This window comes from Monodelphis domestica, chromosome 7 (genome assembly GCF_027887165.1).
Source record: "Monodelphis domestica isolate mMonDom1 chromosome 7, mMonDom1.pri, whole genome shotgun sequence".
NCBI lineage: Eukaryota > Metazoa > Chordata > Mammalia > Didelphimorphia > Didelphidae > Monodelphis > Monodelphis domestica.
This window is the reverse complement of record NC_077233.1, coordinates 214,308,003-214,329,146: the sequence shown is the minus strand read 5'-3', so window position 1 is coordinate 214,329,146 and position 21,144 is coordinate 214,308,003. Positions and strand designations below refer to the sequence as shown.

General features: G+C 36.2%; 1 protein-coding gene across 1 annotated transcript in view; it reads left to right on the top strand.

The window, feature by feature from the left end:
* The window catches only part of SDK1 (sidekick cell adhesion molecule 1), a 1,320,044-nt gene that overhangs the window by 883,606 nt on the left and 415,294 nt on the right, over nt 1-21,144 (top strand). Inside the window, 1 exon segment of the mRNA XM_007498416.3 lies at nt 21,003-21,114. Within this exon segment, the coding sequence (XP_007498478.2) occupies nt 21,003-21,114 (112 nt within the window).

Sequence of the window (21,144 nt, the reverse complement as noted above, 5' to 3'; positions counted from 1 at the left end):
GGTAAAAGAGGGTAGAGTTGTGCCATGGACTGGTCACTTAGATGGACAACTCAAGATCTCAAAGGATGGACTTGAGCCTTCCCAAGAGTATCCCTCTAAAAAATATTGTCTTTATCATCCATTGTATGTTTAATTCAGATAGTTATCTAAGAAAAGATGACAGGGTGTGCTTTTGATTTCCTTGTTCTGTTCCAATTAGGCAAAGTCTTCAGCAGAAACTGACTCTTGGGAGTAAAATAGGAATATATATCCTCAAGGATGTTTCTTTTTAAGTAGACTACCAATTTACCTTGGGCTTCAGTTGCCATTATTTATAGTTCCTAGATTGAGTGGTGAGTGGTCTCTGTGGCCAGGCAAAATGACTTCAATTTAATCCAATCTTCTAAAAGTCCCCTTTTTTCTTTTTTAAAGGGACATAATTGGTATTTTCAGGATAAAGGATTGCTGAGCAGACTATAGCCCCTTTCCAACTTCTCATAATCTTAATACCTTTCTTTTCTCTCATATAGCCAATTCATCTTGTTGATATAATTTTGTTTTCTCAGGGATTTGGGTTGAATTTCTTCCTTCCTGATTTTAGTTAAAATGTGTACCTTTCTAGTTATAAATTTTGGTTTGTAAATTTCATGCCATTTAAAACAAAGCAAATTTTCAGTAATACTTATGATATGATGAGATAATTCAATAACAACAGACATCAAACACTATATGAGATAGATGTTTCTTCATAGCTCACCATTTTCTAAATTATCAGGATTCCTGAGTGGGTATGGACATCACACATTGCTGTATTGTAGACCAGTGCAATCTATACATATGACCTTAGATATTCTTCAGTGTCTCCATCTAAAGATGTAAAAAGTAGTACATTGCCCAGTATCCCATACCTATTGGGTGATTGGGGACCAAAAGGGAAAGATCAGGTTGGTTCATATTACATACCTTTGATACCTTTATAGATGGCAGAAAAGTTTCAAGGAAATTAGTTCTTCCTGAAATGAAGGCAAATTTTAAAACCATTAATATGCTCTTAGCATTTCATGGCTGAAAACTATGGAATACCAGTCTCCAAAGAATTAAAACTGAATAACCATGCAAGGCAATAGGGATAAGCCTAGTGAAGAGACCTCACTATATCTAGCCCTCCTCTGACAGACATACTTTCTTCTTCTCCCTAGTCATCTGTAACATCCTTCATTTAGAAGAGCTTTGGAATTCCCACCCTAGGTCAAGGTTTTCCTGATAGAGTGCATAGCTAGTATCTCTGAATATCTCTCTGCTCTCTATCTGCCCATGCTCTATTACTAAAGCCATCTTCAAATCTTGCTTGGGGAAGGTTGATCATAACAACACTATCATCGCCTCAGGAAAGGATTTGTTAATGGATCCCACTAATTTAGTACTCATCATCCCTGCTTTTGTAGACAGTAACACTCATATCAAATCATCTAATCCTTCATCTCTGTCAGTGAATAAGTATTTATTAAGGTTCTGTGCTGCTACAGATACAAAGAGAGACAAAAGCAATCTTTGCCCCTGGGGAGCTCAAAATCGAATAGGGGAGGCAGGACACAAACAAATATTTACAAACAGGATAAATAGGAAATAATTAACAGAAGGAAGGCACTAAGATTGTAAACTTCTTCAGGACAGAAGGTATCTTGCTCTTCTCTTTTCATCCCCAGAGTTTAGCAGAGTTCTTGGCCCATAGTATTTAATAGTTTTTTTCATTCATTCCCTAGATAAAAAAAAATAAAGAAACACAAAAGAAGATCCATAGTAAAAAATATCATGAAAGACATGAATGCGCAAAAAAGATGATGGACTAATGATGACAAAAGCAAATAACTGTTGAACAGGACATATGCTAAATATTATTGTTGGGTTGTCAAAAGTGAGGAAGTCTTCATTGTTTGTGGCTGTCACTCCAATACCAATAAAATCTATTCTAACACCTAAATGACCTTATAGACCTACTAATATCAATAAGAGGACTAAAAGGATATTTTGTAGAGCTAGACAAAAATAATAACAACATTCATTTGTAGGAATAATAGGTCTAGAATCTTGAAGAAAATAATATTTTTTGAAGTAGGAAGGAATAAGGAGCAATATTTCCAGATGCCATTATGTTATAAAATAGTAATCATCAAAACTACTTGTTTGTGGTTAAAAATGGAAAAATAAATCTGTGAAAAAGACAAATGAGAGCCAATTGATCTTAACAACTTAGTGTTCAAACAAATTTGAGACTATAAATTACCTAAGGGAAAACTCCCTATTTGATATCAACTGCAAAGAAAACTGAAAGGCAGTTTGACAGAAATTAGGTTTAGACCAGGACCTTTATGTCACAATAAGCATAAAATAGATTTACTCTCTGAATATTAAAAATAGCATCATAAAAATATAGTAGAAAACCAGATTATATACTTTTCATAGTTCTGGCTATTGGGAAAATTTTTCTTTTAATACATACAAAGGATAAAGGATTTCACAAAAAGACAAAATAAATAATTTTGATTAAATAAAATTCAAAAGCTTTTATGCCAAATAAATAAATAAAAGCAACTGAAATTTTAAAAAAGAATTGATCAATTGAAGAGGGAAAATTTTACATCATATATTTTTGATCAGAGTCTGCTATCCAAAATTTATTTAAAAAGTTAAAAAATCATGTAATTGCAGAAGCCATTTTCCAATGGATTAGTAGTGAACAGATGAGAACAAATATTTATTAAACAAATTGTAAACTATTAGCAACTATATTAAGATTGTTATTTTGCCTCACACACAAAATGGACAAATATGACAAAAAATAAGAAGAGTTAAAGTTGAGTGAACTAAGGAACACAAAGTATGCTCATGAACTGTTGATAAAGATCTGAATTGATCCAGCAATTCTAAAAATGCACGAATGACATTAAGAAAGTGGCTAAAATAAAATAAAATAAAATATGTTTTTATTCAAAACTTATGCTGTTAGGGTCATACTCCAAAGAGGTCAAAGATAGAAAGGCTCAATACAGACAAAAATATTCATAACAGCACTTTTTTGATAGCAAATAAATGGAAACAATAAAAATCTCATAGATTGGGAAATAACTAAACAAATTGTACTGTCTAAATTTAAGGGACATTGACACACAATATTAATGTAGTTTAAGAAAAAATGGAATGAAGAATACAGCAAAGCTGAGAAGTTAGGAACTTTGCAAAGCATACAAAACAAAACCTGGAAAAATAATGAATAATAGCTAAAACAATGTAAACAGAAAGAATGAAAAAATCAGAACTTCAATGTAAAACTTGTATAATTGTTCAAATGAAGCTTGAGAACAAGAAAAATATGAGAATGTATTTCTTCTTTCTTCAGAGAAGACTGTGGAAAGGGAAATGGAAATAATGTTGGATTTCATTTATATGTCAATGTATTTTTAATGATCATAGGTGTGGAAAGAATTTGTACCCAGTGCAGGAAGGAAGTTGGACCTAATCATAATAAGAGTAAGTAATATTTATAGAATGCTTATTAGCTACGCATTGTCCTTAGTACTTTACAATTATTACTCCCACACTGGGAGGTAGATGCTAGAATTGCTACTACCATTTTATGGATGGGAAAACTGAGTCAAACAGATTTTTTTAATGATTTGTCCATTGTCACAGTTAGTTAGTTCAAATTTGAATTTGGGTTTTTTATGACTCCAGACCCAAAGCTCTATCCATTGTACCACCTTGCTGCCTCCCTCCCCTCCCCAAAATCTGCTTTTTATTTTCTTACTTTTGTTTTTATTATAAGGTTGATTTTCCATTTGAGGGAGAGAAAAATACATGGTTGGAAAGAAGGTAACAATAAAAGAACTCAAAAAATTTTTAAATAGAAAAAGTGAAAACAGTCCCAGCATTTTGAGCTGAACCCCTATAAGGATTTATGAGAGGTCAGGGTTAAGAATCCCAGGATGAATAGATCTGAATGGATTTTTATTGTCATCATTGATAGAAACATCCATGTAGATGAAATCCATTTAAATATTTGAGTAAATTTTTTATATAATTTTAAAATATAAAAACCAGGTCATGATTTATTCTAGAGGAGAAGTGGGCAACAAGTTTAGACCTCAGAATTTGCTTAAAACAAATATATATGACTCTGTGTGTGTGTGTGTGTGTGTTGGCAGGGAAAACAAAAGCAATTTCCTGACCACAGTTCCAGTGTAACTTTAATTCATCCTCTGCTGTATTTTTTTACAAATCCAACTCCAAGGTCACACAACGAAGGTAGCCTCCAGATCCTGATACACATTACCATACAAACTTTATCTTGAGGCCTTTTGGTCAACCTGGAGGAGGCATCTACTACCTTCTTCTTAACCCTAGGATTAATATGATGTTTTCATTGTTAACGTAAAAACTATTTTTGATTTCTCCATTATGGTTTATGAAGTAGTGTTGTTCTTATTATTATTGTTCTTCTTCTTATTATTATTATTCTTGATCTTGAGCCAAAAGTTGTACAAACCCTTTTGAGAAATCCCTACCAAGGTTTTCACATCTCCAAAAGGGAATATTGAAAAGGATTTCGTTGCCATAGGAGTCCTCTCCAGTTTCGCTGGGAGAGGTATGTGTGGAGGTGGGAGGAAAGCAACCTGGAGGTTAATTCTGAACAATTTCTGCCAATAGTTCTTGCAGTTTTCTATTGTCCTTCCTAATAGGCTTTGATTAGCATCGAGTGACACTTGTTGGGCTTGGGCAGTGTTCCCAGATTTTCATGTTTGGCAAAATTATGCTGCAGCCTTTCCTGTTCACTCTAAAAGTACTCATTGTGGTACCTAGTTAATTCATTACCTGTCCTCTCACAATACTTTTTTAAGGACTACCACACTACGCTTTATCTCACAAATACCTTCTTTTTTCTTAGTTGTGCTTCAAAGCAACCTACCATTAGGATGTTATATTATAAATATACGTAAACTGAAAACAAATGCAAAAACAAAACACCAAGAGATCAATAGGACCTATCCTTTGAATCACATATTAAACGTTTCCACTGGAACTAAATTATGTGCTTCCTAAATTCACTGTCCTTTTCATTTAGTTTCCCTGTTTCCATTTACCACCTAAAAAATCTCTACAACTCAAACTGTATAGTTGCTTTTTGTCACCTTCATTTTTCTCTGCCCAGTAAAGAGCAGATGAAAATACATTCTTTGTTATATTCCATTCATTTCCAAATGTGCAAGTTTTCAAATATATTATAAATGAGCAGGAAAGGAACCACTAGATTGTTTGTCAAACTGTCATATTATTTTATTTATTGTCTCTTGTCAGAGGGAAAAAAATCCAGAAGTGCATTCAGATAAAAATGGAAGTACATGTATAGATAAAATTGTAAATAGTATGTACTGCTATATTTTCTCTCATTTTTCTTTCTTTCCTTCTATTGGACAGTAAGCAAAAAGAATGGAGAGTCAGCGGTAAGCTGTCCTCTCTTTAGGGAACAGTCAGAGCTTTTGTAATGGTGCTTTTACCCAAAAAGCACCCTTTCTTCCCCCTCCTTCCATGTACCATCATTAGTCTTTCTTCCTATTTCAAATGTCATCTTGGATATTTTTCGTGAATTCAGCCTCACAAAGATAAAGCAATTAATTGTTTTAAAAGAATGGAATCATTTGACTTTTTCCCCCAAAAGGAAATTATTAAAGCAAAATTTTACCAGTTCCACTCAAAATCTCAAATTTGTAGTGATTAACAAGTGATGGATCATTAGCATCATAGATTTAGAGATAGAAAGGATTTAAGAGGTCTAGTCCAAACCTCTCCTTTTACAGAAAGAGAAACAGAGGCCCAGAGAAATTAAGTGACATGAGTAGTTAGGTTGCAAAGCTAGGTTCTATGTCCAGTTCTGCTGTCTACAAATCAAATGCCTTTTCCACTGTTGCCCCAAGGATGGAAGGAGAAGGAAGGCTGATACTTAAAATTTTACATCAGAAAGAAGAGAGATCCTATTTTGGTTTTAACCCAAATAGTGAACTTGTATTCAATTTCTACCTTTGTTGTTTATTGTCTGTTACCTTTGGCTAATCATTTAACTTCTTGATCTGTTTCCTCATCTATATAATGCAGAGTTGGATCTTCGAGATCCTTTCTAGTCCAACATTTATTATCTTATGAGATATGAAACAAAGTGAAGGTAGACAGGTTTAAGATCCAAAAAATTGCAATGTATTTCTGAGGCACTGCTGTAATTCCAGCTACTATATTTACTCACTTGTGTACATACAAATTAAAATACATCTGAACAGCTCTTCGGCAATCCATGGACTCATATGATCTTTTATCTTGCTGTTTTAATCTAAAACAAACTGTTATTTTGACTGAAAACTAAACAAACAGAAATGTGGGGTGTTTGTTGCCTCTTTGAAGATTTAAAGCTCCCCCTTCTGGTTACTTGAAAGAGTCTATAGACTTTTTGCCTCTCTAGCTTGCTTGGAAGATCTAGAAGGGATTTGATCCTGTTCCTCTTAGATTTGCACTTTTTAAATTGATTACATATTCTGGTTACAAGAGGCAACAGGAAGGAATAAAAAGCCAATTGGGTGTTTTCAGGTAAATTGTCTTGGAGTTATCTTACTCCCACTCTCGATCCCCCCTCCCCCACCTCCCTGTTCAAAATACTTATGATGTCAGATGGCGTTTTTTAGAAAATTAAAAAAAATGATTGTGTATATTGAAGAAAGTCAGATCACTAACAAATCCCGAACTTTTAAGTTGCTATATTTTCATTAAGGGATTGTGAGAAGGCAAATTTAGAGGGAGGGCCACATAGAATCTTATTTGATTTTGGCTAAACATTAACAGAATCATTTAACGTACTGACTGAATTTTCATAATACTAGCTATGGATTCTTTAAATAAGATCTCTTCCATGGGAACTTGATCCTTTGTAGTCTTGAATTCTTTAGCTTTCATATTGATGGTATATATTTAAGGATTCATCTCTAGTGGGTAAAGATTCCCTCCTTTCCAAAAGATAATTGACCGTTTAAGCCAGCAGTTCTCAACCTCTCAATTTGTAGCAATGAGAATACATAATGCATATCAGGTATTTACATTCCGAATTATAACTATAGCAAAATTGCAGTTTTGAAGTAGCCACCAAAATAATTTTTTGGTTTGTGGTCACTGCAACATGAGGAACTGTATTGTGGGGTCACGGCATTAGAAAGATTGAGAACCACTGGTTTAAGCAATGATCAACTTCTAGCAGGTACATCTTGTGCTTTATATTCTTGAAATGTAAACTTCTAGAAAGAATGAGCTGTTTTACTTGCCTGTTCTGTAGCATCTATGGGACATTGTTGACACTCATTTAATTATAAACTAATGAATTAGTTGCAATTCTAATTCTTCTCTTTCATTTTCTTTTTCACAAATAAGTATTTGAGAATTTTTTTACCCCATTTCAGCTTTGCATTTTTAGCTACAAGAGACCTTTCCTCTTAGTTGTCTGAAATCAAATGCATCAAAAACTGAATTTATGGCCTTCCTCGCTAAACAATCCCCTGTAATTCCTGAGAACACCGCCATACTTCAAGGTTCCTTGACCCATAATTTTGCATTCTTCTCTCACTCTCCTCTTCTCTCTTCTGACATTCAGTCCATTCTCTCAGGAGCATCTTTAAAATCAGCCCATTTCTATCTAATTTCATATTCAGTAACAAAGTTCAGGCCTGATGACCCAGCTACAAACTATTGTTGATTGCTATTTAATATTTATTCATCTTCTCTGTCTACTTAATCTTCCTAACTGTGTTTCCTCTACTGTTAAATAAGGGGGTGGAACCAGAAGACCTCAAAGGTTCTTTCTAGCTGTGACACAATGCACAAAAAAAAAATTCAAATAGTTTTAAAAATCATGTAGTAATTTTACTCAGAAAATAAGGGTAGCTAGCTGGTACAGTGGATAGAATATCAGGCCTGGAGTTGGAAGGACTTGGGTTCACATCTGGTCTCTGACACTTTCTAGCTGGGTGACCCTGGTTAATTCGCATAACCCCATTTGCCTAACCTTTGCCCTTTTGTCTTAGAGTTCTTAATTAGACAGACTATATGAGTTTAAAAAAAAAAAGGAAAGAAACCTACTCTAGGTTATCTGCAAACTGTGCCCTCATTCCCTACCTGAGTTTTTCTTTTTGATCTCAGACCATTCTTGGTATTTTTTGCCACAGCTCGAACTGAAGCTCTGTTTCCTACCCACTTTTCATTGAGCCTATGTAAGGGAAAAAATCCTTAAAGAGATTCCAAACAAACGAAGACCCAATATCCTGAGACGTCTTTCCTGATTTAGGCTCTGAATTGGTGTCAGTTCTCATCACAAATCCATTCTAATGGTAAAATCATCTATCAAGCCAGAAGTCATCCATTTATTTATAGGTTATGAGGCTACACATATTTTGTATTCACTTTTCAATACTCAAATGTAAGTGAGACATGTATTGTGAGTAAGGGGACATGCCAAACAGCATTAGGAGAACAGAGGGCAAGTTTTTATCTCATTATTTTGTGTTATAGGAGCTGAGAAATCTGGCATTGTCTTGGCTTTAATGAAGCACACCATGACCCCTTTCCCAATTCAAGATCACAGCAGTCAAGATTTGCTGTAGATTTTCTAGGAGCATTCCTATGAAATATAGGGAACTAGTCTTTTTTACTAGGTGCAACCCTAGCCTTAGAATTTTCTCTTTTAGACATGCTTGGTTTGGGGAGAAGGATCATTCTATTCTTCAATGTACAAATATTTTCTGAAGAAAGAACTCTATGTTCTTTTACTGAAACCTTTACATCGTTGTTAAATGAACTAACTATATGAAATGCTATGTGTGCTCTGAACACTGATGAGTAGTGTTCTGTCCTTCCTAAGGCTTGGGCCTCTGCATCAGTCCGCCATGCAAGTAATTGCATTTCCATGGCAAGAGGAAACTAGATGAGCCTCGAGAAAACATTGGGGAATCAGCAAGGAGAAAGTCATATGAGGCAGGAGGGATTGAAGAAGATATGGAGCTGAACATAAAGATTGGGGGTAAGGGATGGCTAGGTGGCAAAGTGGATAGAGCGCCAGGCCTGGAGTCAGGAGGACTTGGGTTCAAATTTGACTTCAGACAGTTCCTAGCTGTGTGACCTCGAGGTAAGTCACCTCATCCTGATTGCCTAACCCTTGCTACTTTTCTATCTTTAAATTTATACTAAAAGAGGAGGTCAGATTTTTTTTTTAAAACCCTTACCTTCCGTCTTGGAGTCAATACTGTGTATTGGCTCCAAGGCAGAAGAGTGGTAAGGGCTAGGCAATGGGGGTCAAGTGACTTGCCCAGGGTCACACAGCTGGGAAGTGGCTGAAGCCAGATTTGAACCTAGGACCTCCCGTCTCTAGGACTGGCTCTCAATCCACTGTGCTACCCAGCTGCCCCCCAGATTTTTTTTAAAGAAAGCAAGCAAGCAAAAGAGGGAGTAAGAAGTGAGATATGGTTAACCTATCTATATAAACATTGTATAGAGACATATTCAGATAAGATTAAGGATATTGGTACATGTTGCTAAATTAATTCAGAAGCATCAGAATTGCACAATCCTACTAAATAAGGTTAAGTTGGTTTTTTTTTTGGTTACATCTGAATCTTCATAACCCCATTTGGGGCAAAGAAACTAGAGTGATTTGCTGTTTCCTTCTCTTGATCATGTTACAGATAAGGACATTAAAGCAAACAGGGGTAAGTGACTTGCCCAGGGTCATATAACTAATAATGTCTGAGGGCATATTTGAATTCAGGTCTTCCTGATCCCACCTCTTGAGCCTTATTTACTGTGCCACCCAGCTGCCAAACTAGGTCTACCTAGAGTGGACAGCTAAGTAGCACAGTGGATAGAGTACTGGATTTGTAATCAGGAAGAGTCATCTTCATGAATTAAAATTCAGCCTCAAACACTTATTTATTGTATGTCTCTGGACAAGTCACCGAACCCTGTTCACCTCAGTTCCTCGTCTGTTAAAGAGCCAGAGAAGGAAATGGAAAACTTCTCTGGCATCTTTGCCAGGAAGACCCCAAATTGGGTCATTAAGAGTCAGACACAACTGTAATGACTTAATGAAGTAAATGATGCTTAATCTAGCATTCACAGTACCATATTATTTGAACTGTGTTTATTTTCTTCATGCTGTTCTCTGACTCTAGCTCTGTGTTCTATTCAAACTATGCTACTTGCTCATGTTGTTCCTTCCTTCTGAAATGTCTGCTCATTTCCCAATTCTGCCTTTCAAAATCCTCTTAATTCTTAAAAATCTATTTCAAGTTTTAACTTTTCCAGAAAGCCTCCTCTGAGGACCAAAGTCAGAATCAATATCTCTGTCTTCTGGTGTCCTATCCCATTTATTGTCTACATTACTTACATGGAACTAACGCATCATCTACTGCTTTGTTTTGAAGTTGGGTATACACCAGATATTCCCCATAAACTCCTAGTTTATAAACACCAATCTACATTGGATCTAGTATTTGTTTGTATCCTTTGTGGTACCATGTAATAGGAACTTTAAAAATATTTATTGAGTTGATGAATAAATTAATGAACTGTTAAGAAATGTTAAGTGAACTATGTTTTAAGTTAACAGCTATTCCTAGAGTTTTAAATCTGGTATATTCAAAAAAATGCTTATAATGACTTACCTTTATATTTATCACTGGCACAGGTAAATTGCCTAATTTGCTTCAGGGGATAACCCAATTATATTTGCACCCAATGGCTAATTTACTAATTAATCCAGATTCTACCATGTAGAAAAAGGCCTTTATGTACTCTTCATGATAAACATAGTAAGTGGAAATAGGCTTTCCCCCCTACTTTTAAAAAAAATGTACAAAATAACATTAACACCTTAATTTCTTAAATTTTAAAAATTCTAAAAATATCTTAAAAGTTGATTGAGAGAAATGAATAATTTTAGGATCCTGCCTATTTTCTTAACTATACAAAAACTTTGTAAGACTTATGTACACATAGATCAAACACATTTTTGGTGAGATTATTAGTGGGGAATAAGGAATTATTCACAAATAATACTCTCTAATGAACCACATATTTACCATAAGACAACTGAAAGATGAAGAGAATGAGATGCTACTGTGTTTATTGTTTGTTGATCGTGAAGAAGAATTTAGTAGAGCAAAATTCTAAATTAAACATCAACTAAGTATCTTCCATTCTTAAACGAATACTATTCAAGATCCCTGAAAAGACATAAAAATAACCATGAGCTTCCAATCACAAACAACAAACAAAAAAATAAAATAAGGAAGGAGGGGTACTGCCAAATCTAACGATCTCTTCTCAGTCTTTATCCTCTCATATCTTTCTGCAGCATTTGACCCTTCTGTAAATTATTTTTATCTTTGGGTTTTGAGGGTATTACTGTCTCTTAGTTCTCTACCTACCTGTTTCTAGTTTTCATTCTCCTTTGCTGGATCATGATCTAGGCCATATCTACCAACTATGAATGTCCTCTAGGTCTCTATCCTGGCCCTCCTTCTATTTTCCTTCTGTACTGTTTCATCTGATGACCTCATCACCTCCCACAGGTCCAATTATTATTTCAATGCAGATGATTCTGAGATTCATATATTTAGCCATAGTCTGTCTCCTGAGTTCCAGTCCAATAAAGTGCTTTGCAAACCTTACAATGCTATGTAAATGTAAAATATTATTCTTCAGGCTCTCATCACTAGAACTATGGAAATATCCTGGTTTGCTCTCCCTACCTTGTCTCTTCTCATTCTAATCCATCTTCCACATAACTGATAAAATGGGTTGCTCGGTGGATTGAGAGCCAGGACTAGAGATGGGAGGTCCTAGGTTCAAATGTAGCCTTAGACACTTCCTGGGCAAGCCACTTCACCCCCATTGCCTAGCCCTTACCTCTCTTCTGCCTTGGAATTAATACACAGTATTGACTCCAAGACGGAAGGTAAGGATTAAAAAAAAAGACAAAAAAACTCATGTCTGACCATGTCATCCCAGCATTCAACAAATTCCAGAGAATTCCTTTTGCCTCTCAGATAAACTATGATCTCTTCTGATTGGCATTTAAAGCTCTTCATAATCTAACCACTTCACACATTTCCATTCTCCTTATACATTTCTTCTACCTTGCACACAATTTAGGTCCAGACATACAGGCCTACTTGTCATTCCTCACACATAATGCTTCAGTTCGGAATTCCTTGTCTTTTCATCGGCTGTATTCCATTCCTGCATGCTTTCTCTTCTCACCTGCATCTGTTGGAATCCCTGGTTTCCTTCAAGATTCAGCTCAAAATCCTTCTCCTTCAAGAAATTTTCCTTGGTCCACTCAGGTATTAATTCCTTTCATGTTATAGGTACCTCTTTGTCTGTTTCTTTGTGTTGTGTGTGTGTGTATGCGCGCGCACATGGACCCAGGTAGGTAAGTGATGAAGTGAATAAAAGCTTGGAAGTCAAAAAATCCCAAGTTCAAATCTTGCCTTACTCACTTATTACTGCATGAACCTGAGAAAAGCTATGGAATCAGTTACTGACAATATCAATAGGTATAAACCATTTTGACTCAATTCAAATAATCAGACATGTAATCTCATCCACTTGAATGTTCCAACTAAAAGTATAGATTACAACCCATCCATGCTGTCCATTCTTTTGCTACTCTTGCCCATGTTCTAAGGTTAACTAATCTGAAAGGATTTCACATTAAGTCCTAAGCACATTTTTTCAAGAATTTGCCACCAAAAATGGACCTTATGGCATCAAGGTGGCTCAGTGGATAGAGTCCTGGACCTGGAGTGAGGAAGACCAGAGTTTAGATCCAAACTCAAAAATTTATTAGTTGTGGAACTCTGAGAAAATCACTCAACTCTATTCACATCAGTTTCTTTATCTGAAAATGAACTGATGAAAGAAATGACAAACCATACCAGTATCTTTGCCAAGAAAAATTCAAGTGGGGTCACAATAAGTCAGATATGACTAAAAATAATTAAACAAGTACTCCTAAGCTGTTTATTTCCCCAAATATGTCTTATCCTCTCCTGCCTCTGTATTTTACTCCTTGTGGTCTCCTGTCCTCAATATATGGATCCACTTGAAATCTTGCCCATATATCAAGGTCTAGTTTCAGATCATCTCTTCTATTTAACCTTTTATTATCCCCCATGCAACCAGAATCTTTCCTTCCTTTGAACTAGCAGAATTTTGACTCTCTCATTAATTTAATAGTTAAGTATCCCTTAGCACCTAGTTCAGTGTGTTGCTTTTTTTCATTGGATTAGACTGTTTTTAGGGGCTCAAATCCCATCATATCCTTCTTAAGATTTAAGTGACTTGGTTCTATCTGTATGCTGCCACTGCTTAGCACAATGCTTTACATACAGTAGGTACTTAATAAATGCTTGTTAAATTGGATTAGTCTTTTGCTTTTATAAAAGGGGTTTTTGTGAGATGAACAAATTACCAGTGATAATTATTATAGCTAGCATTTATATGGAACTTCAAGGTTTGCAAAGCACTTTACATATATTATCTCTTAAGTAAACTACTCAGGCCTGACTGGATTGAGTCACTAGCATTTGTGGAAAAGGCTGTTAGTGCTCTACTTTCAGCAGGTATGACCTGCTGGAGGATCAGAGCCTTGTCTTAGACAAAAGGGCAATGGCTTACAGTTTCTCTGCAATGAAGCTTAATAAATTTGATTAAACCGCGGCATGATTTTCCTTTATCACATTCTATTTGCTGTGATCTGTAAGATCAGTGGTTCAGGTTAACTCCAGCTCTGAATTTTTGTCCTGGTAGGTGAAACGACATTCTTTAAATGCAGTTTTTAATTAAATACAGTCTAGGTAGCTCCCCTGCTCCCCTTCTTCAGTGTGTAAAGAGGTTCACTTGGAGGGAAATTGACTAGGATTAGGAATCCATTTCCCCATGCTGCAAACTCTTTCTTCTGAGAACTACAAAGAGACCTTGACAAAGGTACAAACCTCTCTGACTATGATGCGAGCTTGTCTCACTTTGCAGCTGGCTTCTGCAGAGCTCCCCTCTTGATCCAGTGTCTTTGGAAGCTACTTACCATACAATGAAAAACATTTTGGAGAAACTTGAGTTGAGAAAGTTCTAGGACAGCCTTAAAAGAATAGTGTTTTGGCTAATTAAATTTTATGTTAACTGAGTTTCAACCAAGAAATTTTTCTTTAAATCGACCCTTGTTGGAAATCCATCTAAAATAGATTAGTATAGTATTTCTTTTGAAGATAGTGAAAATACTTCCATCTCTGACAATGTAAAGATTATTCACTGCCTCAGGCTCATCATTTTGAACTTCATTTCTCATTGTATATTATGCTAGGGAGATGAACACATCAATCACAAAGTATTTATTGAGCATCTATTATGTGCCCAACACTGTGATAGTTCATAGTTCTAGAGTTGGAAGGGATCTCCTCAGGGACTTTCTAGTCCAACCCCTTCATTTTATAGATCAGAAAACTGAGGAAGCATCTTGCTCAAGGTCACAGAGGCACCAAGAGTCAGAGGTGAAAAGTGAGCCCTTCATGATTCCAAAACCAGAGTTCTTCCCAGTGTACCAAAGTGCCTCCTTGGTTGATTTATAGAGAAAATTTAAATTTTAATCAATCAATCAATAAATGAATGTAATATTGAAATAGCATTAGTGGCTCCATTTTGCTTTCTTCCACCACTTTGTGGTAACAGGTGGAACAATAGATGAAGTACTTGACTTAGAGTCAGGAAGATATATCTTCCTAAATTCAAATCTGGCCTCGGACACTTACTAACTGTGTGACCCTGGGCAAGTCACTTAATCCTGTTTGCCTCAGTTTCCTCATATGTAAAATGGGCTGAAGAAGAAAATGGCAAACCAGTCTAACATCTTTGCCAAGAAAAAAAAAAACCAAATGGGGTCACGAAGAGTCTGACATTACTGAAACAATTGAACAACAAAAACATTTTATGAAATTAGGTATTAAAGTCACCGAGTTTGGATAAGATTGTTATTCCCTTCCCCAAGTGTCACTGACATTAAAAAATGTCACAAAACAACCACTTTTTTTCTTGTCTCCTCAGTGTCTCCTGATTGTCTCCTAAACCCCTCCAGCTAACCCTCAACTTCACTTCATTTTCTTCTGATTTCTTCCTCCAATAAGAAACCATGTGTTTTGATCTTTCCATCCTGTTTTTTTGTTTTTCTTCAAACTGTCAACATGGAATCTAGAAACCCCAAACTTGTAGCCTAGTGAGATCTAATGAACCCCAAATTTTAGGACTAGATTGTAAGTTGGAGACCCCAAAGTTTGTACTTGTTCCCTGTTCCCATGAGAAACCATCCTGAAGGGAATCCTATTCTAAGGTAAATGACAATCCCTATCAGGTGGGGCCAAGCTCAAGCCAAGTGACTCTTTAGCACAGTAGGCAGCTTGTCAGTCTCATAAACTGAAGGTCCTGAGTTCTATCCTGGAAAGGAGAGTGTGATACAGTGGGAGAGGCTTCTGGAGACAAGAAGAGTCACTTGGCTTGAGCTTGGCCCCAGCTGACAGGGATTGTCATTTACCTTAGAGTCCATTATTCAGTCTGAAACTGCTAGCCTAAGATTCCCTTCAGGGTGGATTCTCACAGGAACAGGGAACAAGTACAAACTTTGGGGTCTCCAACTTACATTCTAGTCCTAAAACTTGGGGTTCATCAGATCATACTAGGCTACAAGTTTGGGGTTTCTAGATTCCATATTGAACAAACTATGTATGAATTGGGTAAGAACAAAAGTTCTGAGTTCTTGGCTAAGGAAACCTTTGAGCCCAGTTTGTTTATGACTGTATACACAGCTGAATAGATCAGTTGTCTGGATGGTACTTTCTTTATTTCAATGTAACACGAACGAATCCTGGCGTGCATTGTTGTCTTGTGATTTCCCTCTCCCTTAAAATCCACTTTGGAAACATTTCAATTAATTAATGATTATCAATCATTAAGGTTTCATAATACATATCTATCTGTACAATCTGCTTTCTTTTCCCCAAGAATTTTTAGACATATGTCACATATTTTATTACTAGTTACTTTGACATTTTAATGAGGGAAGATAATATTTCAGATGTTAGCAATACTGATATCTTACCATGATTGTGACAGTTGACTAAAATGCTTTTATGGTATCCTGAAAATATGAGACACTTCATCAGTGCTTCATTCATCGGTATTTATTGAATTAAAATGAAATAAAATTACAATTCAATAGCACTAACATGTCTACACATTGCAGGTATTCCTCAAATTACTAGTGATCTGTGTTCCAAAAGTTTGCCTTTATGTTGTTTATTTAGAACTTATGATACATTTTTCCATTATATCAATATTATGAATAGTTATTCATTTCCCACTAGCCACAATAATAAGTCATAATGTAGCAAACTCACAAGAATAGGGATACAGAGCATGAGTACCAGTAGTTCCTAAGAAATGGTAAACACTTTGTATATAGTTCTTCTCACACAAGTACCAGCCTACCTAATTGTGGAGCTTCTCATTGCCAAAAAGTTGTCCATAAAATGTAAACATTTTCAACAACAACTCTTAAAAATTAAAAATATTTCCATTTGTATTGGCACAGAAAATACCTACCAATCCACATCAATGAAATCACAACCTTTTCAAAGCGACAAAATCAATCACTGACCCTTCTTACTGTATTAATAGTACTAGAAAATAAAACTACTACGTTTAACAGTATTTCATGGGAAATCTCATTCATTGTTCCAACTCAGGACTTTGTAGATCATCTACGCATCCCTCTCCATCTTCTGCACATGCCACAGAAGCCAGAGCAAAAGATATAAGCATTCCAGGAAGTAGAAAAGGAGTTCCTGGCCTGGGGAGGTCCAGATTTTCAGCAGATGGTTCATCCATGGTCAATGACAGTAGTAGCAGCACTATGAATCTTTGACATTGGCTCTAGTAGAGGTTCAGGTCTTTGGCAGTAGGTGGTAGGCAATCTGGATTGGCAACAAGTGGCATGGATACAGATTTTTAGTTGCAGCAACAGTGATAGGAAAAAGAGTAAAGGGGGGAACCAAAGAGAAATGAAGGTCATTCCAATAAAGTTCAGTGACTAAGAAGGAATAGTTTGTAGGGAAGGAGTGTCCCTAAAGCCTTTCAAGTAGAGAGATGAATACATATTTGGGGCAACATATATTCATTAGCCAAGGAGTTGGGGACTTAATGTATTCTTAATATGTCAGTTTAGATATATAAATTGCTTAACTCCTTTTAAAATATCTTTGTTATACCTTCCAAAAATAATATTGAATCTTGGCCTACAGATAGTATAATTTTCCTCACATAATTTATTTTTTGGAAGGTGAAGGCATGGAGAGGTTGAATGAATTGACCTGCCTGTATTTGAGGCAGAATTTGAATTCAAGTGCTTTTTACTCTGAAACTCTGAGCCATCTACTATGTCCTTATACCTGTCTTCTCATGCTCTAGTTCCTCTTTCATTCTGGTAGTCATCCAACCAAATACCCAAGTGAGTATTCACCTCCCTACTCTGGTGGCTATAGAAGCTCCCCTTCCCTATAGAACTATTCCTTCTCAGTCACTGAATCTTTTTGGAATGACCCTCTTCTCTCTTTGATTACCCCTTCATCTTTTTTTCAGTCATTGTTGCTGCCAAAGACCTTTATCTGTGCCGCACAATTTCTGCCAACCCAGATCAGCAACCACTTACTGACAAAGGTCTGAACATATTGTTAGTGCCAATGCCAAAGATATATAATGAATTGTCATTGGCCATGGAAGACCCAGACTTCCCATTACCTACTGAAATCAGGCCTAATTCTCTTCAGCTTCCATGATCAGATAAAATCAGGTGCATTCAGGGTAACATAGCTCTACAGTCTTTTGAATACATAGATGAGTACATTAATGATATTATATATTACATATCTAGTAAAATTGCATGACATAGTGGATAGAGAACTGGCCATGGCATCAAGAAAGTCTGGGTTCCAGCCCTCCCTTTGAAACCCAGAAAATGGTGATCCTGGGCCAATTGCTGAATCCCTCATTACCCCAGGCAACAAAAATCAATCTGCATTGGTAAAAGAAATTTCCTCACTAGGAGTTCTCTACATTTGGGAGACCACAGATCTATATTTGCCTTTCACAAATATTGCACATACACTAATATAACTAAAAACAATCCCTGATTTTTTTATTCTTTTATTTTAGTTTAATTTATGAGTAGTTAATGCTAACCATATACTGGCATTTTTCTTTTAAACCCTTGAATTCTTCTTAGTACCAGTTCTAAAACAGATGAGCAGTAAGGGCTTGACAATTGGAAATTAAGTGACTTGCCCAAGGTCATATATCCAGAAACTATATTAAGACCAGATTTAAACCCAAGTTTTCCCACCTCCAGGCATGGTTCTCTATCCACTGTGCCCTTTAAGTGTCCTGGTGGCCTTGTTTTGAAGATGCTAAAGTGTAATGTGGAGTGCTGCCTAATTGTTTGGTGGCCAGGCTTCTTTATAAGGAAAACTTAGTGATGAAGAAGAAGATAATTAGGTTGGATGGTGCTTGGGAGGATGTGAGAGAGAGACTGTGAGAAGCTGCATAACCATTCTTCCTTGCAGCTGACAATTGCTGAGTATCATCTTCCTGTTTTGCCATCACCACTAAACAGTGATTAAGGAATGTAATGGACTTCTCCATTAGTGGCAATGCAGTGATCCTGAATAACTCAGAGGGATTTATGAGAAAGAACACTATCCACATTCAGAGGAAAAACTGTGGGAGTAGAAACACAGAAGAAAAACAACTGCTTGACTACATGGGTCGAGGGGATATAGTTGGGGATGTAGACTCTAAATGAACATCCTAGTGCAAACACCAACAACATGGAAATAGGTTTTGATCAAGGACACATGTAATACCCAGTGGAATTGCCTTCGGCTTAGGGAAGGGTGGGGGCCGGGGAGGTGGGGAAATAATATGATTCTTGTAACCAAGGAATAATGTTCTAAATTGACTAAATAAAGAAATTTTAAAAATGAAAAAATAAACAGTGATTAATGCCAAATTAGCACCTTGTTTGCTGACCTCTTGGCATCCTTGCTGCTATTCTTCACTTCATGTAACTATTTACAAATATTAGCTTCTCAGGTCATCTCCTCTCATCCGTGCCTTTCCTTGATGACAGGCAGGTTGTTCATCTGATTGGCATTCTTTTTAGATCCCTTGCCCTATTGTGAATGGTTGTAAGATCACTCTGCACTTTTCCTTAGAAATGGGATAACCAGTTTATCGTGCTTTATCATTTCATAAAAAGAGGAAAATAGCTAGAAAATATGAATCTTCAAAGTGTTTTAACATAAAGTTTCAAATGACTGGCTGCCTGTGGATACAAAGAGTTTGGAAAAGAAGGAAGAGTGAACACTCATTTCCTTCTTTCCATGAGGGGTGGAGTAAGAAGCTACTAACCAGGCAGAATCTGCTTTATGTGAATTTGCAGTTACAGAAATCTGTATTGCTAATATATGACTGCTTTGGTGTATTCATTTAAGATGCATGCAGACCTCTAATATGAAAAGCATACACTGCTTTGCCAGTGAAAGAAAGAATACAGAGAGCTGTGGGAAATTAGTGTTGAAAAGAAGCCAGTATTTTATCCTAGTGTGGTCTCCCAGTAGCTGTAATCCTGCCTCAGGCCCAGCAGGGCAGTGCCTTTCATTTGCCAGTTTCCTTTTCAGTTCAGCCATAAATGATGACAAGCCTCTTCAGCAGCAAATATTGAATAAAACTATTTAGATTTCTAGTAATTTCATTTCTCTTCTTGCTATGTTCACATTCCTTTATTGAAATTTTTGTTTTTAGAAATGGTTTATTAGTCTCTTATTTGAATTAAATGAGTGGTTCTGTTCACCCCAAACAGTTGTTACACAAACTACGGGTAGATAATTTTACTGTTAAGCATATATTAGACATCTAAGAGAGCTGTCTGTTAATTTTTTTAATCATTGTCTTGCAAAAAAAAAAATGAACTAAATTATTTATAGTTTTGGTGCCATACAAAAGAGACTGAAAACTGGGTTATTTACTTTTCTGATAAAACAAGGGGTTTTTAATTTCTCCTGTATAACACTGTTAATTGAACATATTTTCTCCCAGGGGACCAAATTTAAGCATTAAATATGAAAACTAGCAGCTTTTTATTAAAGTAGTTTGCATATAAGATGAAACACAAAGGAAAGGCCTTAAATCATGAAAAAGGCAGTAAGCATTTGATTTTTTAAATGCTCAGCGGTTTAAAACCTCTTGACTGCATAACAGGTTCACTTTCTATTAAGATACAGCTCCTTCTCTCCACTAGGGAAACATTCTCATGAGCTATGTGTTCTGAATGAGAGAAGACTGTGTATACTTAAGCACTTTGCTTATATAGTATAATGAAAGCCTTTGAAAATGACCATGTTCAAGATCTCCTATGAGAAGATTAATTAAGCTCCATGATAAGTCTGAAAGTGTAAGATTCCTGGGTTTTACAAAAGCTTAGTTTAACAAGATCTTTCATTTGTAATTTCCTAGTCATTACTGCTTTCTTCCTCCAAGTGGTTAGTTTAGAACCACCAGAATCTGAGATTATATCAGCATGGGTATAGCCTCTGTGGAAGCAGGGGGCAGCCCCTTCAGAACCCAACCAGGAAGCATCAAGAATGGCTTTGTCCAAAGAAATGCATTACCTAGTGGCCAGCTTTCTAATGATGCACTTTCTCAAGTGTGTCTGGACTGCCCTTTTACATGCAGATGTACAGACTATCATCAGGCCAATAGCTATGTGGGCATCAAAGTAGAATTATATTTGAGTAATAACTCAAGCATTTACATGAGTTTATTTCCTTTCTCTCCTACAGGTGAAAGTGACACCCCTGATATCATGGCTCCTGTCATTGTCATCCCTCCAGGCAATACAAGTGTAGTGGCAGGAACCAGTGAGGTCACATTGGAATGCATAGCCAATGCAAGGTATTGTGGGGATTGGGGATAAGAACCTTA